At 44.8% G+C, this 19,136-nt stretch overlaps 1 protein-coding gene across 2 annotated transcripts in view; it reads left to right on the top strand.

The window, feature by feature from the left end:
- The window catches only part of Clip4 (CAP-Gly domain containing linker protein family member 4), a 67,358-nt gene that overhangs the window by 30,416 nt on the left and 17,806 nt on the right, over positions 1 to 19,136 (top strand). For both annotated transcript variants that reach the window (XM_050163008.1, XM_050163007.1), the window contains exons 9-13: positions 7,499 to 7,639; positions 11,054 to 11,143; positions 11,812 to 11,961; positions 14,636 to 14,770; positions 17,430 to 17,553. In XM_050163008.1, the coding sequence (XP_050018965.1) occupies positions 7,499 to 7,639; positions 11,054 to 11,143; positions 11,812 to 11,961; positions 14,636 to 14,770; positions 17,430 to 17,553 (640 nt within the window). The remainder of the gene's footprint in view (positions 1 to 7,498; positions 7,640 to 11,053; positions 11,144 to 11,811; positions 11,962 to 14,635; positions 14,771 to 17,429; positions 17,554 to 19,136) is intronic.

A 19,136-nucleotide genomic window follows, 5' to 3' on the forward strand; every position in this document is an offset into this window, starting at 1 on the left:
TTGTTTCCACTGATGGGAATGTTTTAAAGGAGGGAATGGTTGGAGGAGGAAGGTCCTTGAGAAGTTGAAAGGGTTGTGCCAGGGTTAGCCTGGCGTCAGTCCAGGCATGGCTCACTCTCCCTAAGGAGAGAGATTCTGGGAAGATGTTTCTGTTTTCTCAGAAAATGAGAAGTGAGGTCATTTTCTGATGTAAGGAGAGGACTGGGGGTGGATGGAGGTGGGAGAGAGGAGGATGGAGGTGGGCAGTGAGGAGAGAAACTCGACCAGGTCAGGGCAGTGCAGGGGGCAGCCACGGGATGCCAGGGACCGACTGTAGACTTGAGGACACAGATGTAGAGTAGTTAGCAGGCTGCAAGGCTAGGTCCTCTTCCCGTCAAGGCTTGTCAAACTGTTTGGGAATGGGTGCTGACGAAGAACAGAGTCTGGTTTACTTGGTTGTTCTTTTAGAATGTTCTACTATAAGAAGTCTGCAAGAGAGCTGAGGACAGACAAGCAGACTGAGTAGAGGGATGGATGTTAGAATCCAAGGTGGTCAGGGAGAAGAGCCCGCATGCTGGGATCTGTGGTTCCCGATCCAGGGACCTGGTTCCAGGTTGGAGCATGCAGCGATGCTGTGGTGGTTTAGAGAACCAGTTCACAGGAGTCACAGGCATCTCGTACTGACTGGTGAATGGAGAGTATGCTAGGATTGGCTTGTCCTTTCAGGGAGGGAATTTCTGCCTCTGCCCTGGGACTCACTGGGACTAATTGTGCGTGCACACCAGTGTGCATGTGGAGGCCAGAGGTGGTGTTCCGCTGGATCTTGGGACTCAGCTGCTCTGGCCGGCCAGCCCTGAGCCTTGGGGAGCCTCCTGTTTTCTGCCCCAAGGCACTGGGATTACAGTCACATGCTCACACGTTGTATTGGTGCTGGGTGTTAAACTCAGATCCTAATGCTTACAGTTCCCAGTTGAGCTGTCTTTTCACCTTCTCGGGGGTGGTTTTGAGGGGCAGACAGTTGAGTAGGTGGGGGGCTGTGAAAGGAAGCGGTTGAGGTGGACGGGCCTGCTGCTTAGCGTGTCTGAGCACTGTTAGGCAGCAGGTTCTGTAGCCTGGTTAGCAGCTGGGTTCTGTAGATCTGCATGTGGTGGTATCAGGCCACAGAGAGGGACTTGGCTCTCTGGAGCCAGCGAGCTGATGGAAAAGCAGTGAGAAGGGCTTTGACTCTGTCCCTGAGCTGGGACAGTCCTTTCTCTTCCTGACAAACGTTTGTCTGAATGTCTTCCCTCTGCCCTCTTCCCTCCTAACATCCCCCCTTTCTGCTTTCTCTTTCCTTCACACGCTCAGACATGCTGAGGTCGGTCTGCTGTTCTCACTATGTTGTTGTTTTTCCTCCTCTCTGACATTATCTCCATGGTTGCCCAGCTCAGCGGGAAGGGGGCAGCACCCTGATGAGAACTGGGGGCTTTGGCTGCTGACTCTTCCTCAGCTTCAGGTTGGGGCTGTGTGATCCTCGGTCTGGCTCCTATAAAAGGGGAGAGGGCCCGAGGCGCAGGTGAGGATGGAGTATACTGGGCGATATAAGCTACCTGGGTGGGGACTGTCAGCACAGAGCTGTCGGCTGCTTAGCTGGCGCCTGTCAGGTTATATAATTAGTACTGGTTTCTCTCTGTCACACACTTAGGGTAGACCCTTCTCCTTGTCTATTTATACTTTTTGCTTATAAAAATGCTCAGTGTGTAAGACATAAAAGTCATAAAACAGGAGAAGGAAGAAAATAGAAATCACTTGCATATTTTTGATATGTTTTAAACTTTTAATGTTTTTCTTTGAAAATTTTACATATTTAATCAATGTATTTTGATCATCTCAGCACACTATTCCTCTTTCTGGCTCTCATAGATTTTATATATGTATGTATACATATATATTTGTTATATATTCTACATTTTAACTGGATATCATTATAATTTGTGTAAGTTTTTAAATATTTCTCAAAATGTGATTTTTTTAAAAAATGGCTTCTTTTCCTTTAAGTTTTCCAATTTGATGTGTTAAAAACTTGTTTTTCATTCTTTTTCTCAGCTCATGATGAGACAGAAAATTTTTTATTTTAGTTTTATGTATATATTCATTGTGTGTGTGTGTGTGTGTGTGTGTGTGTAGGACAGAGGTTAACTTTGGGTATTGTTCCTCAGGAACCATCTTGTTTTTTGAAGCAGGGTCTCTTTCTGGCTGGAGCTCACTGATTTGTTGAGGCTGGCTGACCAGCAGTCCCCAGAGATGTGCCTGTCTGCTGGGGTTGCAGGCATGTGCTTTCAGACATGTTATGTTTGTATAGCAAGCACTTTACCAACTAAGCTATCTTCCCAGCCTTGCGCAAGAAGATCCTAAATACTTAGTTGTGCCTTGTGTAAGAGAGAAACACACACAGCACACACACACGCACACACACACAGCACACACACACAGCACACACACACACAGCACACACACACATACACACACACAGCACACACACACACAGCACACACACACACATACACACACAGTGACAGACAGGAGAGAGAGAGCAATAGAGACAGGATTATTTGGCTCCTGTATATTCATGGTTGTCCATTTAAACTGAAATATTAGTATTTAGGAACTGCTAAGAGTTTAAAAAAATTCATTTTTCCAATTTGGTATTCGGGTTTGAACTTTACTCACAATCTTTTATGATATTTAATATACAGCTAAAATATTTTTCCTTTATGATGATTATATTTTATTTTCATTCCTTAATAAATGTAATATATAATTGTTCTTGATGATATATAATTCAAGAGCTAGTTATAAATTACATATTTTATTCATGTGGAAATGTTTATATTTTTCTGTACATAATTATGGATCCCATTAGGAGCTTTGCTGGAACAGGGTCAGGGGTTTAGTCTGAATTTTTCTCTGATGACTACTTTTGGCAGCCAAGCTCAGAACAGGATCACAGACTTTTAGTCACACATTGGGACGGTGTCAGTCAGATTTGTGGTGAGCTTGCTGGCATGGGCTCATGAACTCACTGGAAGGATAGGCAAGCTTGGTAAAGTAGAGCTGGGAGCCTTGGTCTTCTGCTTCTGGACCTTAAATAATCAGAGGTAGGTTGGGATGTGGGGGCCATAATTTAAAAATTAAGGTCATGCTCCTGCTGAGTAATGTTGGTGTACTGAGTGAGGTCATTGCTAAGGTGCCTGAGGTGGAGGGCAGTGCAGTTGGGGATTCTCTCCTTCATTCCTGCCTCTGGTTTTGTGCTGTGTTTATACACAGAGTTAGGGTCAGTGCTGTGGTTCATGCCAGGATCACTGTGTTCAGTTTGTTTGCGCTAGCGATACTAGTTTGTTAAGTTGTAGCCTCTTAGTAATTGATTTAATAGTGTGGATACTATTATTGTTGTGCTTTCCAGTAATTACCAGAGTAAACACTCTGACTAACTTGATAGACTGTCAGGCTTACTGGAAAGAAACAAGCCTTCCTTCCCCCTGACACTTGCTCTTCAGAGGCAAGAACCTCTGTGGAAGCTGTATCTTCTGATATCAGATCAATGCTTGTGTTTGTAAATAATCCGTATAAATGGCTCATTCTCTTAGACACCTCTCCACTTTGTTCTGTAAAGGGAAAGATTTGGTGCTATTGCTTTTTCCAGCCAGTTTCTTTCTTAGTTTATGCCCTCGTTTTGGTGGAGCACATCCTTCAGTAGCTTCCTGAAAGAAATCTCAGGCGTAAAATAAGAACCCTCCATTCTGACAACATTTATTTCTACTGTTTGCTGAGGTAGTTAGGGAGGAGGAGCTGCAGACTGATCGTAAAACATGTCCCTTAGTATTTAAGACAGTATTATCTAGTGTAGAACTTGGCAAGCTGGAGAGGCCAGACAGTGACTGCTTAGTGGGCCTCATGGTCTCTGTTGTGATGCCCAGCTCCACTGTTACTGTGAGTGAGCAGTGCAGGCAGTGTGAGCAGATTGTCATGGCTCTGTACCAGGACAACGCCGGAGCCTAGCGGTGGCCAGGATGCGTCTCACACCCACCACAGTTTGCCAGCTGCTTCCCCGAGCTTCTCTGGCTGCCGATTAGGAGTTTCAGGCTGTCTTCCTTCCTCCACTCAGAAGCTTCCATTTTCTCCATTAAAAAGTAAATTTCTCTTAGAATTTATACCATTTTTATTCGTTGCTGACATTTTTAAAGGGGATGAACACATTAGACGAGCTGTGTGTATCTGAGAACTCACTGCTCTTCTTTTAAAAGGGATGGCCATGTGCTTCTTTTTGGTCAACCTTACAGTTGTGTCAGCTTCTGGGGAAAGCCAGTGAGCACGCTGGGTTACCAGGCAGCGAGGGAGCCTGCTCACTGTGCTCCCAGCCACAGCTTCAAATGTAGTTGTGGTTTATTCAAGTGACTTGATTAATAATAATAATGATAAAGGAAGACAAACAAGATCAATGCAAATGAGGAATTGTGTGCAATATAATTATTTTAAGTCATTAGAATTAAATATTTGATTATCCTTTGTGTAAAAGGAGCAGCGGGCTGCGTTCCCGCCCAGCTCCTGCACGGCTTTACACCCGAAATAACAACACACAAATTGTATTCTTTTAAACACTGCTTGGTCCATTAGCTCTAGCCTCTCACTGGCTAATTCTCACATCTTGATTAACCCATTTCTAATAATCTGTGTAGCACCACGAGGTGGTGCCTTACCAGGAAGGCTCTTAACCTGTGTCCATCTTGGAGAGGAGAGCTATAGCGTCTGCTTCACTGCCTTCTCTCTCCCGGCATTCTGTTCTCTCTTCCCCGCCTACCTATGTTTTGACCTATCAGGCCAAGCAGTTTTCTTTATTAATTAACCAATGAAAGCAACAGATAGACAGATGATCCTCCTCCATCACCTTTGAAACAAATGTATTTCTATATGGAAATTTCCTTTGGAGATTACCAAAAAAAAAAAAAAAACAACCCACACATTTTCCCTCAAATTAAGACAAGAAGGAACCTTGGCTGGGTGCAGCCTCAGTTAATGGAGCACTTGCTGAACTGCTCGGGGCTTGGATTTCATCCTGGCACCACATAAATGCATGAAGGTACTGCACACCTGTAATCGCTTGGGAAGCAGAGGCAGGAGGATCAGAAATTTAAGTCCATCCATGGATACATAGCCAGTTTCAGGTTCATCATGGGTTACATGAAACTTTATCTCATAATAAAAACAAAAGAAAGCAGGTCACTTATTGAGCATCATGTATGATGTTACTGACACTAATCAAATTAGAAGTAAAGTTTGTACTCTATTTTCATATATATGTTCTAATTTTCAGTTCTTTGGTTTGATTGCCTGTATTCACACAAAGTTTCCCACGGATATAATTTTATACTGTAATAATAATATTTTTTCTTTTTTACATTTATATATTGTGTGTATGTGTGTGGGTGTGTGCATGCCTGCATGTGCACATTTTAGTGTACCATGGTGTATGGAGGTCAGAGGACAGTTTGTAGGAGTTGATTCTCTTCTACTATGTGGTTCCCAGCAATTGAAGTCAGGTTGTCAGGCTTGGTGGCCTTTATTGTTTTTGTTTTTTATTTTCGAGACAGGGTTTCTCCGTAGCTTTTGGTTCCTGTCCTGGAACTAGCTCTTCTAGACCAGGCTGGCCTCGAACTCACAGAGATCCATCTGCCTCTGCCTCCTAAGTGCTGGGATTAAAGGTGTGCACCACCACCGCCTGGCTCTTGGTTGCCTGGCCTGGTTTTTAAATTTCTTGACTGTGTTTCATGAATGACTGTCTTCACTGTCTTGCTTGGTGGTGGTGATGCAGCACAGTAGACTTCATTAATGAGTGGTTTCAGTTCCCCATGGTCAACCACATTATAGTACAGTGCCAGAAGATATCCCAGGGTCAGGTCACCACATCCTGTTAATAGTCATTGCTGATGTACCTTGTTAGCTGGTCTATGCTATGATTGGCCAGTGTTGATTTTCTACTGTACTTGGTTTCTAAATTACATTTTAATGTCTGGGTAGGAAAAACACAGTTTATGCAGAACACCCTGAACGTATCTGGGCAGATAGAGGGGCTGCTATAGCTCACAGATGGGATCAATTTCATTTGTCTTGTTGCCAGACAATTACTTTTTTCCTAGATTTTATTTTCTCCAAAAAGTATCCCTGGAACATGGTAATAAGTTAGAGGCCAGTACGTTTTGATAAGCTAGAAAGTGTGCTTCTTGAGGTCCATCCTTTTTATACAAGCATAGCCTCACAGCCCGTGTGCACACCTCTAAGTTTATTTCCTTAAAATTAATTCCATGAGGAGGATTAGGTAAGAATTCCCGAGTTCCAGAAAGTGTAGAAATGCATATATACAGAATAGAATATTTCCTTCTTCAAACCTTGTCAGATTTAATCGTATCATTGCCGTCATCCTCATTGCCAAGTTTTGTTTTTTCTCTCTCTCTCTCCTTTCCCTCTTGGTGCACAATTTGCAACGAAAAGAAATTTGAATAGAAAGTCAAGGACAACCTCAGGTCAGTGGCATGAAAGATAATTACAAATAAGTTCCAAAGGTCAGGAAAATCAAGAGAAGGTCATGCAGAGTCCAAAGGAGAAAGGAACGCCAAAGGTTTTCATGGAAGCAGGGCAGCTGGCACTTCTCAGCTGTGGGCAGAGTGCTCACACCCTGCTTTAAACAGATCACATTCTATATGATGTGTGTTTGTTAGATTGTAAACACTCAGAGTGTAATGTACACATTATGACTTTGTTTTCTTTTTAAGTGTGTTAGGGAGACAATCTTGGCATATAGAGTTCGTATTCCCTCTCCTCAATGTCTGTGTGTACTTACTCAAACTGGATATTTTATTGCTTCCATAAACTCTTTAGTGGGATTTTATACTCCCAACTGCTATAGGTCGTCAGTCCCCTGTCTGTTCACCTCCCTTCCTCACTACACACTGTGTTGCTTCTGATTGGCAGGAATTGAGGGCTAGGCCTTTGGGGAAGATTATGTTATACAGCCAAACAGATTTATTGTGTCTGTCCTGTGTGTAAGAGACTGTAATTAGTTAGAGTGGGAGAATACGGGCAAGAGCGGCATTTGAATTTGTCTTTCAAAGGTGTGCACTACAGAAGGAAGAGGGAGACAGGGTATGAAGAGCTACAGTGTGGGAGGGTGACGTGACCTGGCATGGCTTACGCGGTGTGATTGCTTATTCTCATCACATAGAGAAGATGGTAACTTCTACACATTTCTTGTTCCCCTGAGTCTCACTCCACAGTAGATTATGTATCTCTTGTGTGGTTCCTAAGTTCTTATGTATTTAGTCTTTGCACTAGATGATTGTGCCGGCTCTGAGGGCAAGTGCCATGTCTCCTTACAGGATGTGTGGTAGGTACTAAACGGAGCCTGAGTTAGAGCAGCTAGCATTTGCCCTGTGTTTGAAATTATTCAGTCATTCCACACTAACTACAATTCTGCTTTTACCCTCAGGTATTTTTGCGCCCCTTTCAAAGATAAGTAAAGTGAAAGAGGGGAGGAAAAATACCACACACACTCTTTCCACGAGAGCGGCACCTCACGTCCGATCCCAGAAGGTGGATGTAGCTCACATCACATCCAAAGTGAATTCTGGTAGGTCAAGCTGGGACGATCATGACCGCCTAGACTATATTTCAGATTGTATTTCTGGGATTTATGGTGTTCAAACTGCTCTACTCTTTTTGTTAGTCCACCGCACAAGCTGAACCCTACAAAACCAAGGCTCTGTGTTTTTGGTCTCAGTTGTGAATAAGGACGTAAGTCCCGGCAGTGGTGGTTCATCCTTTCCTACTTTCTGTGTGCTTCTAACACTCCATGGTCAGCCTCAGTGCTGGGTTTTATGCCTCCAGCGAGTTCCTGCTCCTCGCCTCTTCTGGATGTCCCTTTGTTGCCTGATGGGGCCTCTTTTCTGCTCCTCTGGTTGGCTGCGCTTTGCTGATCCTCTGCCCTGCTTCACGCACGCACGTGCTCACTCTCCCTCTGCCTTTCCTCACCCGTGGGTGTCCCTCAGAGATCCTTGCTGTTCCTCACTCCATACAGACTCTGCTCCTGGCTGAGGAATCCAACTTGTTTAACCTCTTTGTTCTCCAGCCGTGCATGTGTATTCTTATAATCTGTACAGTCCGGTTGTTATCTTGCCCACTGATTGCTTTATTTGTGTAAATCTTTTGTGCTCTCGATCAAGTTCTAAATTCAAGTAGACCGTGAGAATAATTTGTGATTTAGTATTCATAGGAGCACATAACACAAAATAAGTATTTAGTACATATCTGTTAACCCATTGGTAGCTGGAGCAGGAAGGCTTTCCACCATCTAAAAGGATGTTGTCCAGATGTGCAGTGTGTCTTTCTCTTCTGTTCCACTTGTTGCTCAAGTGTCCTTGGTTGTTCTTCATAATTATTTGATGTGAAGAAAGAATCCTGCTCTCAGTGGAGAGAAAAGCCTCCTTCCTATCTTAAAGATTGTTGTCCCCCTTCTTTGGGACCCCTGTAAGTCCCACTTGTTACATAGTTTAGAATATGTTCTTAAGTTTCTTTTAAAAATAGATATACTAAAGTTTAAGCTGATATCACATTTAATCTTTCTACCAATTTAAAAGAGCTGACATTGTTACAGCCATCTTTAATTATATGCTTGGAATATTTTTCTGCTTAGTAGGATAATTTAAAATATCTTAATATGGCTGTAAAGTTTTTATCTATAGATATTCTTTTTTAAAAATATTTATTTATTTATTTATTTATTTATTTATTTATTTATTATGTATACAGTGTTCTCTCTGCATGTGTGCCTGCTGGCCAGAAGAGGGCACCAGACCCCACTACAGATGATTGTGAGCCACTATGTGGTTGCTGGGAATTGAACTCAGGACCTTTGGTAGAGCAGGCAATGCTCTTAACCTCTGAGCCATCTCTCCAGCCCCCTATAGATATTCTTGATATCTATAGATATCATATCTGGGATTACATAATGAGATCTTACCCTAAAAAAATCCAAACAAAATACTTTAGAGAGTATATCACAGTCATGCTCTCGGGATGAAAATTAAGGTGCAATAAATGAGCTAGGGAACAAAAAAAAAAGCAAGAAAATTAAGGTGAGCTCTCTTAAAACAAGCTTCAGGAGAAACAAAAAGAAGATTGAAATGCTGTGCATGTGTGCATGAATGCATGCACACACATGTACACACACACACTGATGGCAAGTATACATTAGTGGCTGAGAACAATTTACATGTCCTGGTTGGGACATTGTTCTATATATAGTTTTGTGAAATGCTGTTTTAAGGGGAAACTGGGCAGATACACAAAAAGATCTTTATATCATTTTTAAAACTTCGTGTTCAGTCATCTTGATGACAGTTCAGATGAAAGGACCAAATGGAACTCTAGGGCTGGAAAATGAAATCAATGGGAATTGCACTCCACAGGTTGTTTTCCCTCTTTGTAGCTGCTGTGGCACCTCATGCCCTCCTTGGGTCACTGGAGCAATTGCCCTTGGCCCCTGCTTCTAGCCTTTCTTCCCCCTCCTTCATGCTGTGGCCACTGAAGAAATGTCACATAACTGGACCATCTGTCCAGACCAGTCCTCCCTTTCAAGTCCAGGACAAGACTCCTTCTGGACAGGCTATTCCCATCTGTCCTCTCTACAGGAGAGTTGCAGCACCCACCTTCCCTCTAATCCTTCCACCCCTTCAATCCTCTCCCCTTCCCCCTCCAATCCTCTGCTCTTCTCCCGCTTCTTTGCAGACCTAGGAATTGAACTTGCAATGCTAGGCAAGCACTGTCCAGTTGGGCAGCACCCTCAGCCAGGCACTGCCCCCTCTGAGGTTTACTGTTATCTGCTGGTTCAGTTTCCCTCATCTCAGTCCCCAGAGGACTCCTTTCCAGACAAGCTTCCCATATGCCTCGTCATTCTGTGAGATTTTTCTCTCTGACTTTCCAAGAATTCCACTCTCACTTCCTCCTACAAGACCTCTACTCTGGGGGAAGAAGTTCGACCCACTGCAGCCCCAGTTCGGTGAGATCTTGATGAGCCCCTGGCTTCTCTTTGCCGAGCTTCCACCGCTTCCTCCCTCGCCTAGACCTTGGGATGAACAGTGTCCTCACACACAGTCACTGGTTCAGGTCTTTGGCCGTGTTAAACCGAGAACTTTTCAGGGAAAGGACTGTGTATGGTTTCAGTTTGTAGACAATCCCCTGGAGAATTCTTCACTCCAAATATTGACCAGAAATGCAAGTGTGGAGGTCCATTTAGTTTCTTTAAATAAGTTGATACAATTGATAAGAAAGTCTTATCCAACAACCATTATCTATTATTAAGAGCTTTTCTATCCCTGCCCCTCCTGCCCAGATGGAATTGTTGTGGGAATTGGATATAGTAGAAAACAATGTTATATAATCTGTTTTCAAGTCCTACTCAGCCATATCTCAGCAGTGGCAGGTTTGCCATGCCCTCTGGTGTGACAGAGAAGTTCCGAGCAATCCTATTAACCATCAGATATAATGCTTCAGATTTAGAGATGGTTAGCAGAGTAAAGCTTGGGAAAGTTCTTAGATGTACTGCAAATACAGCCTCTTCTTTTTTCTTAGTTTCGCAGTGCTGGAGTCTAGAACTCGGTAGGTGCTGTGCACTGAGCAGTGTGTCCAGCTCCTTTTTACTACCTTAAACATTGAGGTGCTGGTTCCTTCTGTCTGTGAAAGTCTATTCACCGTGTTTTTAGAAGTGACTAAGTAGTCGTGCACGCCTTCAATCCCAGCACTTGGGAGGCAGAGGTAGACAGATCTCTGTGAGTTCTGGGAGACTAGGTCGCCTGGTCTACAGAGTGAGTTCCTGGATACCAGAGCTTCATAGACAAACCCTGTCTCAAAACAAAACAAATCACAAAAGAAGTGGGAAAGATTTAGATATTGAGAGATGCATATACTTTACAGAAAATACATTTTTCTTGCTTAATGTTAGCAAAATTGTCAATTTTCTGAAATCATTTCTGTCCTTATTCACCAGGATTGATGCCATCAAAAAAGGAGAATGCTTCAGAGTCCACACTCTCCTTGCCTCCCAGTGAAGAGCTGAAGACTGCGGCAGAAAATGATGGTACTGTAACCCTCACTCCTGTGCCATCACTGCAGAACAGCCTAAAGACTCGTGTTAAAGCAGGGAAGGAAAAACCCCTTTAAAACTACAAACTACCGTAACCCGTTTCTTACCATGTGTAAAGAACTACCAGTTTAGCAGGAGACGTGGCAGCCGTCCAGGGTCTGCAGGGAAGACCCTCTGCAGCCTTGCTCCCATTCAAGTTCAATACAGATGTTTCAAAGTTAAAAATGTTGTTACCTTGAGACATGTTGGTGGCATGCAAGCGTGTGTGTGCGTGTGTGCGTGTGTCTCTGAAGGGTCTCTATGACTGTTTCCCCTGAGGAGAGTAGAGAGTGTTTGGGGGTTAGATTAGCTTACATTAGTTGATAGAGAGACACCTCTACATAAGATAGTTCACCGTGAATCCTTAAACTTTTCTGCTTCTATAAACAGCGATCTGCTTGGTGTATAAACAGCTGTGCATTTGGGTGAAATCAGGCATTTAATTTGACACTAGCTAATCCACAGTCGAGGAGACTGAGTGAAGCGTCTTAGAAGAGTTTGCCCAGAAAACATCTTAGTGGTCCCTTTTTTTTTTTTTTTTTGCTTGTTTTTTTTTTTTTTTTTTTTTTTTTTTTTTTTTTAAACCACATTTAAAGTATGATTCTTTCCTGTTCCCCTGTCAGCTCCCCAGCCTGGGTCCATCAGCAGCTCCTCCTCCACATCCTCGCTGGACCACAAGCAGAGTCACCCCAAGAAGCAGCTGACTACAAGCAGCAGCAATGGCAAGAAGACCCTCAGCAAAAGCCCCTCTCTCCCATCCAGAGCCAGTGCTGGTATCTATGGCTTTTTCAACCAGGCTTTCTTGGTGTTTTTTATCTTGGTTTGTTTGTAAGTGGATTTGCTCTTTTTAATGTGTAGAAAGAGCCCTGCACCCTTCACCTTTTACCCTTCACCTTTCCCCCAGTTCCCTTCCCCCACTCCCCTTCCCTTTTCCCCTGCCCTGCTTCAGTCTGTCTCCCCTCTCCCACTTCTCCCTTCCTCCCAGGTAGAAGAAAAAAAGAGCTGTGCTTTTTTGGGTGGCACCATGCAGGACCCCTTTGCCACTGTACCCCTTGGCTTCAGTCACACCAGAGTTTCTTGCTGTGCCCCCGCCCCCAGCCTCCAGTCAGGACTCCTGGCTCTGCAGCTGGGTTTGAGAAGCTGCATTCTGTCATCTAATCCAGCTCTCTCATGTGCCTTCGTATCAGCTTCCTCTTTAGAAAGGTGTCTTCACTCTGCTTTTGCCAAGGTCGTTTCTGACATGTTCAGGAGAGGCTCAGGGTGGCTCCAGGTGGACAGTGTTGTGGAGGTGACCACTCTCCCTCCATGTGTGAGGATGAGGGAAGCGCCATGGCAGGCTTCCAGCTGAAGTCCACCCACATGGTCTCAAACCCTGTTTGCCTTGCCCTGTAGGAGAGTGGAGCCATTTTTTGGTGTAGGTTGTTCTAAACTATTCTCACGATGGCCACCACTTATACCTGCACAGAACCAGTGTTTTATTGTAGAAAGTGTTCAGGATGGTGGTTTTGCCTTTTCTTTGTTTTCTGTTTAAAAATACATTTTGGGGAGGCTGGAGGTTTGCTTCAGTTTTCAGGTGCTTGCCTAACACAGTGAGGGTGTGGGTTCAATCCTCACCCCAGAAAAGCAAAACCCCAAGCCACCTATGGGTGGTGGGGAGTCCCCAAACCCTCAGCAGTGACCCTAATACAGTAACTCTGGAAGCCGGGATGTGAAACCTGGGGAGCCTGGAAGTTGGGCTTGGAGTTGTTCTGGGGTGCAATTGCCTTCCCTCCCCGACTCCCCGACCACTTTGGCCACTTTCTCTTCTGAGTCCTGAGGTCCCGCATGGTCTTATTTTATTTGCATTTAAAATACTCTTGTATTTGGAATTTAGACTTTTGGCCTTTACTGGATTTTAGAATTTATATGAGTGTAGATTTATGCCCTGCCCCAACAAGCGGTTCTAGTGTGGCTATGTACTTACTATTTTTCCTTTTCATACATCGAGGATTATGTTGTCCTAATAATAGTGAGGACGAAGGTAATGATCAGAATGAAAAAAGTCACCTTTCACAGGGAAAGAGCAGAGAACAGGAGGTGTCTGTGGCTGTGGGGGTGATGTGGGAACCCCAGAGACAGTTCCATAAACTTTTCTAGAGTGAGTCTACTTTTTTTTTTCTGTGGATTTTTGCACTGAGAGGAGGGTAGATGGCAGAGCTCAGATTAGGCCGGAGGGATAGTAAATGGGAGCAGAAAGAAAGGGCTGGGACGGGGGAAGGGTGGGAGGAGGGCTTCACTCTGGACCTTGACTGAGCTGCAGAGGCTCAGTCTTAGGGCCTGAGGTGTCCTGGCCCTAAGACTGGGTGTCAGTCTGAGTGTGGCATCTGTGAGCTGTGCACCTGTCTAGGTTAACTCCTAAGGTGAAGCTTTACCTTAGGAGGTGAGGAGCACTGTGTAAACTGTAGACTGAGCTGCAGAGTTTGGTGACGAGGTCTGGGCGTCCTTGGCGCCATCTTCACAGGCTCGTGTTTTCTCCTGTGCTGACCCTCCCAGGCCTCACCTACTGTTCTCAAGGCCTTCTCAGATGGGGGCTGTTACACTGTACTTGTTACCAGTAGGACAGGGCCCAGGATTCCACCTTGTGGATTTGAACAGCTTTGAGACAGTATTTCTCAAAGACCAGATACTAGACAGTGAGCATTTTAGGGCTAGTTTTGGATTGAGCTGAAGGAAGCAAGCTAGGGCAATAAAGACCAGTCAAACGTTGGGAATTCCTTACCCCAAATGTGTCCTGTTTGGGGTATTGGAATATTTATGCAACCTACTGTTTGACCATCTCTAACCAGAAGCTCTGAAGTCTTAAATCCTTCAAAATCCGAAGCTCTGAGAGGTGGCTCTCTGATCTGAATGTGAACTTGAGGACGTTCAGACTTTGGGATATAACATTTTGGGTTGTTCAGTTTGGTCTGCTCAGCCTGCGGTAGTTTCAGCTGCAGCTACATTCCTGTGTATCACTTACACTGGGTCTGGGTAGATACAGCAACTCTGCTTCATAAGACTCGGGATTGGCCCACTGGTCACACCTGTCCTACCACTTGGTTTCACATGTTCTTCCTGTGTTGTCTGTATCTACTTCCATGCCGTAGCATCGAAGGCAGGTCACCGTGACGGAGGAACGGCTTGCACAGCTCTGGTTCTTCACATGCAGTGCTCTGTTGGAGCAGAGAGTGCACCTGGCTGTGGTAGTGGAATTGAGTCTTTCCTAGTGGTTTCCTCAGGGAACCCGTACAAGCTCTGAGTGCCTTGACCTCCCGAGCGAGGGTCACTGCTGTGTCGAATGCATAATGAAATACCCAACTAGCCAGATGAGTGATATTTTTAAACTAATGTGCTTTTTGAGTCCCCCCCCGCTTTGTTTTCTTTCCTCTTTTCCTTCCTGCCCAAATCTCCAACCCACCACTTGAACAGGTTTGAATTCTTCAGCACCATCTGCGGCAAGTAGCACCCGCCGTGATGGAGAACTCCGCCTTGGAGAAAGAGTGCTGGTGGTGGGCCAGAGAGTGGGCACCATTAAGTTCTTTGGGACAACAAACTTCGCTCCAGGTAATGACCTCAATGGCCTTGGCTCAACATGAGTTCTGTAGCAAAGACTTAAAATTTCAGCGGCAGGTGTGGTTAGTCACCAGGAGTTGTCACTTCCCGCTTCTACTGGGTGACAGCCAGGCAGAGGGCGTGGGCAGTGATACAGATCCCGCTGTTTGTACTGGGACTGACTGGCATCTGTAGAAGTCTTGCGGCAGTTGTGTTTAACATTGGCCTAATGTTAAAATTTGTTTTGACTTACTTATTCTATTCTCACTGACTGGAAGGCACTCCAGGGCCAGCCCCCTCCACCCCTCCAGGATAATCCTGGAGTTGAACAGGTAGATGGACCGCTGAGCTTTTATCAGAATGCCCTGAAAAGAAAAGCAAAGAAAATAGAAAAGTTGTTGTGTACCCTGGGTCCTAAAAATGCATGTCTGTGAACTTAAATGTTCAGCCCAGTCTACCCAATACTGTGTTTCCTAAAGTAGAGATTAGTGCTAGAGAGATGGCTCAGTGCTTACGAGCACTTACTGCTCTAGCAAAGGCTCCCAGCACCCACATCAGGTGACTCAGAACCACCTGTAACTGCAGTTCCAGGGGACCTGTTGCCCTCTGGCCTCTCTGGGCTTCTGCACACACGATGGATAAGAACTCACAGTTTCATGTACACACACATGAACAGAAAAAAAATATTTTTAAAAGGTAAAGATGATCTTGCTTTGTATTTTCAAAGGTGATAATTTTAACTAGAAGCCAGTTGCATGGAGCCACGTCTGTATTTTAAGTAGCAATACGCCATATTAACACTTGGTGGCATTGTGGCATTTTGGGAAAAGGTTGCCGACCATGTCTATTGAAAAAGAAAAGTTTGTAATGTAGCGTCTGTCAAGACCCACGAAGGAGCTGAGATCGTACTCTATTTGCAGACTAGCCAATTAGCCTGCCACAGTGTCATAGATACTGGCTAAAATCGTACAGTCGTAGTCTGGAGACAGGACCGTAGTACTCACAGTGAAAGCAGGAGCAAGAATATCAGCATCTCCCTGCCCTGATCCTCAAGCCCAGGTTCCCACCGGCTGGGGCAGACAGGGCCAAACGACACCTGCACACCCAGAAGCCTATGTTCTAGAAGATGAGCAGGGACCTTTAGAAGTTTAGGGTCCTCTGCGCTGAGTTTGCTGTTCAGCATGGCTGCCCAAACCCTGCCTGGTCACCAGGAACGTCCCCTGCTGTGTAGGAGAGAGAATCATAAGAACAGTCCTCTCCCAGCACACCCTTTGGGATTAATTCCACTTTCAGTTTAAGTCAGGGCCTTATCTGAGCGGTTTTAGAGCCCAGGCCTCCCTTAGGTCTCGCACTAGATGGCGCTTACTTCACCTAGCTCTCCGCTAGGCTATTTTCACAGCCGCTGTGCCAGAATTTATCTATTTCTGCTGTATGCCATGTGCTGTCAGAGCCATGCAGTGATTGTGTAGCAGAAATGTAGCCAGTGAGAATGGGACTTTGAATTAAAGAGAAGCATTACATTAAATGGCGCCTTAAAGGCAGAAGGACGGGAGACTGGAAGGTCATAGCTGTGACACTCAGAAATAATTCTAACTAGACTAGCCTGGTTAGGTGAGTCAGAAAACTGATGGCCTGTTTTCAAAGAATTAGTGTGGTTGGACAAGAGGCTTGTGGACACTGCTTGTGTGTCATAGTAGGGCCACTGTCAAACAAACAAAAACAACAACAACAACAAAAAAAAACAAAATGAGAACTTATTCTTTTAAGGTTCCTATAATTGAAACTGACTCTGGGCTAGTAGTCTGAAAGAAGGGATATTTTATATTTCCTAATTTCCATGTAGGAAGTTGGTTGGTATTTACTTGCTTATTCTTTATTTGCTACTGTTTGTAAAAGACCAGTTACGGTCACCTCTGTGCTGTCTTCTCAGACCACGGGTGTGTAAACTGTATGGCGTGTGCTCATTCTGGGCACCCCCAGGAATCCCGGCTGTAGGAACATGCCCATTTAGCTCATGCTACCGGGAGTGCGGCAATGCTTCCTTGACTTTTGTCTCTCCAGAGACTCGCCTGCCTCAGAGTGAGGCCCGTAGATCGTCTCTTAGACAGGTTTTCCTATTATCGAGCCTAAGACTTTTCCTTTGGCTAGAAGATGGAGCGACGTCACTGTGCTGCCCTGTGTTTCCCGTGTTATCTCTGCCCTTGTTTAATTATTTAATGGCTGTTTGTGGTGTTCTACTCCTGGGAGGGTGAAGCAAAGACGGCGGTCCATGCTAGGATTTATGCGTCTCAATATCATCTGTGCCGCTCTCACTGAAGCTTGCTGTATTCGAGTCAAGGACGGCTTCTTTTGCATTATAGTCTCAAGATATATCTTGGTGGGGCTCCCCTTGCGTAATGGCTAATTCCCTGCAAATCTGAGTTTGTGTGTTTTATTTTTCTCCCTTAATGTACTGCTGTGCAATTATGCCGCTAAAACGTTTCTCCCACTTTTCAAATTTCCAAGTTTTATTTTATAATTTTATCATCTGAAAGCTCAGTGATCATGATGATCTTCCATCATCTCGGTCATTTGTGCAAACACTAAGCCATCTAGACTTGGAGTTCATATTACCGCATAACGATTGTGAATGAAGTGCCGAGGCTTTTAAGATGCAATATTCATGTTCTAGGGTATTGGTACGGCATAGAGCTGGAGAAGCCGCACGGGAAGAACGATGGTTCGGTTGGAGGTGTGCAGTATTTTAGTTGTTCTCCGCGATATGGAATATTTGCCCCCCCATCCAGGGTACAGAGGTGAGTAGAAACTGGGGTGTGTGTGTTTACACAAGCTCAGCCATTCCTCGCCGTGCACGGGGACCCTCGTTCCATCTGTGAGACAAGCACACGCATTCCTTCAATGGGTTAACAGGCCATCTTCTTTGGAGGGAAGGCTCAAGGGGAGCTAAATTTGCCTTGCAGAGGATTTGCAATTTTAAAAACCTCCTTTCTCCTTCATTTGCAAACCCTATGAGTGTGTGTAGGCTATTAGAAGTGGCGTGTGCTGCTAAGAACAGTGCGAGGAGCAAGCTTAATCTGTCATGCAAACAAAAGTAAAAATGCTCTCTGATTGCTTCAGTCACATCCTAACTACATTAAATTTCCTGCCAGCAGGCACCCATTCATTCTCCTACAAACCTAATGGAACCAAAATGGCTTTTTCCTCTGATTTCCTTAGTTTTCAAAAATAGATAGGCAGTAGCTCTCTGGGGGAAGCAGAGTCTCGGGGATTTATATGTAACAAACCTCCAGAGTCTGTTTCTCACTAAGACAGTGTATCGTGTACCACCTCGCTTGGGTTTTATAAAACAGGCTGATCCAAAACACAGACCCTCCTGAAATTCCATTGCACTATGGAGCTGGGAGAAGCTGGCTCTGTTTTTCAGCCTGGGAAAAGGAATTGTAACTTCTGAGCAAGATGGTTACATACAGATGTAACCAGACTCACGAGACTAGATCCATATCGGCTGTCTGGAGTCTCTGTTGGTTCCCTTTTACGCGGATGCTGATGGTGTCTGGGAAAACTCAATTTTTTTTTAAAAAAATCATATTTCTTCCTCAGTATCATTTTCTTACTGAATAACATCATATGCTTTTGATGTTAAGTTTCTTCATTTTCAGTGTACTCGATACATTATTCTTATGAGCAACACAGCCTTCAGCAGACAGTGCTTTGTGGCTCTTACGGTGTCTTCCCTTAAGTGTTGTTTCACTTAATCCTAATAAACACCTGGACAGGTGAGTTGGAACACAACCCTAAGTATTATCAGCTTTTATTGAACATTAATGGTAGGCTCCATACTGAACACCCAAGTGGCATATGCCATTGTCCTCTGCAGACCCAGGGAGTCATGAATTGCTACGCTTATTCCCATCTTACAGGTGGGAAAAGTTTCCCAGAGAAAAAGCAGCAGAGCCGAAGTCACATGGCTGGGTAATGAAGAGCTGCTTAGCCCAGCTTGTTGTTTTACTGCTTTCCCCAAGCCTATGCTCTTAACTAACAGCACTTCCCAGCACGGGGCACCTTCCGCAGGGCTATCCCGGTATCAGTGACTTAAAGCAACCCACGGGCCTTGCCCTGCAGTTGTCCCTGTTTCACAGAGGAAGAACATCGGGCCCACAGAGCTAATGCCAGCTGTGCTCTGCTGTGGCAACTTGAACTCCCAGACATCTGGAGTCAGAAGTGAGCTCTTCCCGTCACCCTGTTGTCTCCAGGGCTTCTGGGACTCCCCCTGGACCCAGGTCTGGCAGATAATTGACATTATGTCGCACTAGTTTGATCTGTCTCTCAGCCATGAGGACTGGGGTTTGTTACACATTCAGTTACGCAGAGTGCAGAA

This window comes from Alexandromys fortis, unplaced genomic scaffold (genome assembly GCF_014885135.2).
Source record: "Alexandromys fortis isolate MF-2015 unplaced genomic scaffold, M_Fortis_MF-2015_v1.1 scaffold_148, whole genome shotgun sequence".
NCBI classification, from domain to species: Eukaryota; Metazoa; Chordata; class Mammalia; order Rodentia; family Cricetidae; genus Alexandromys; species Alexandromys fortis.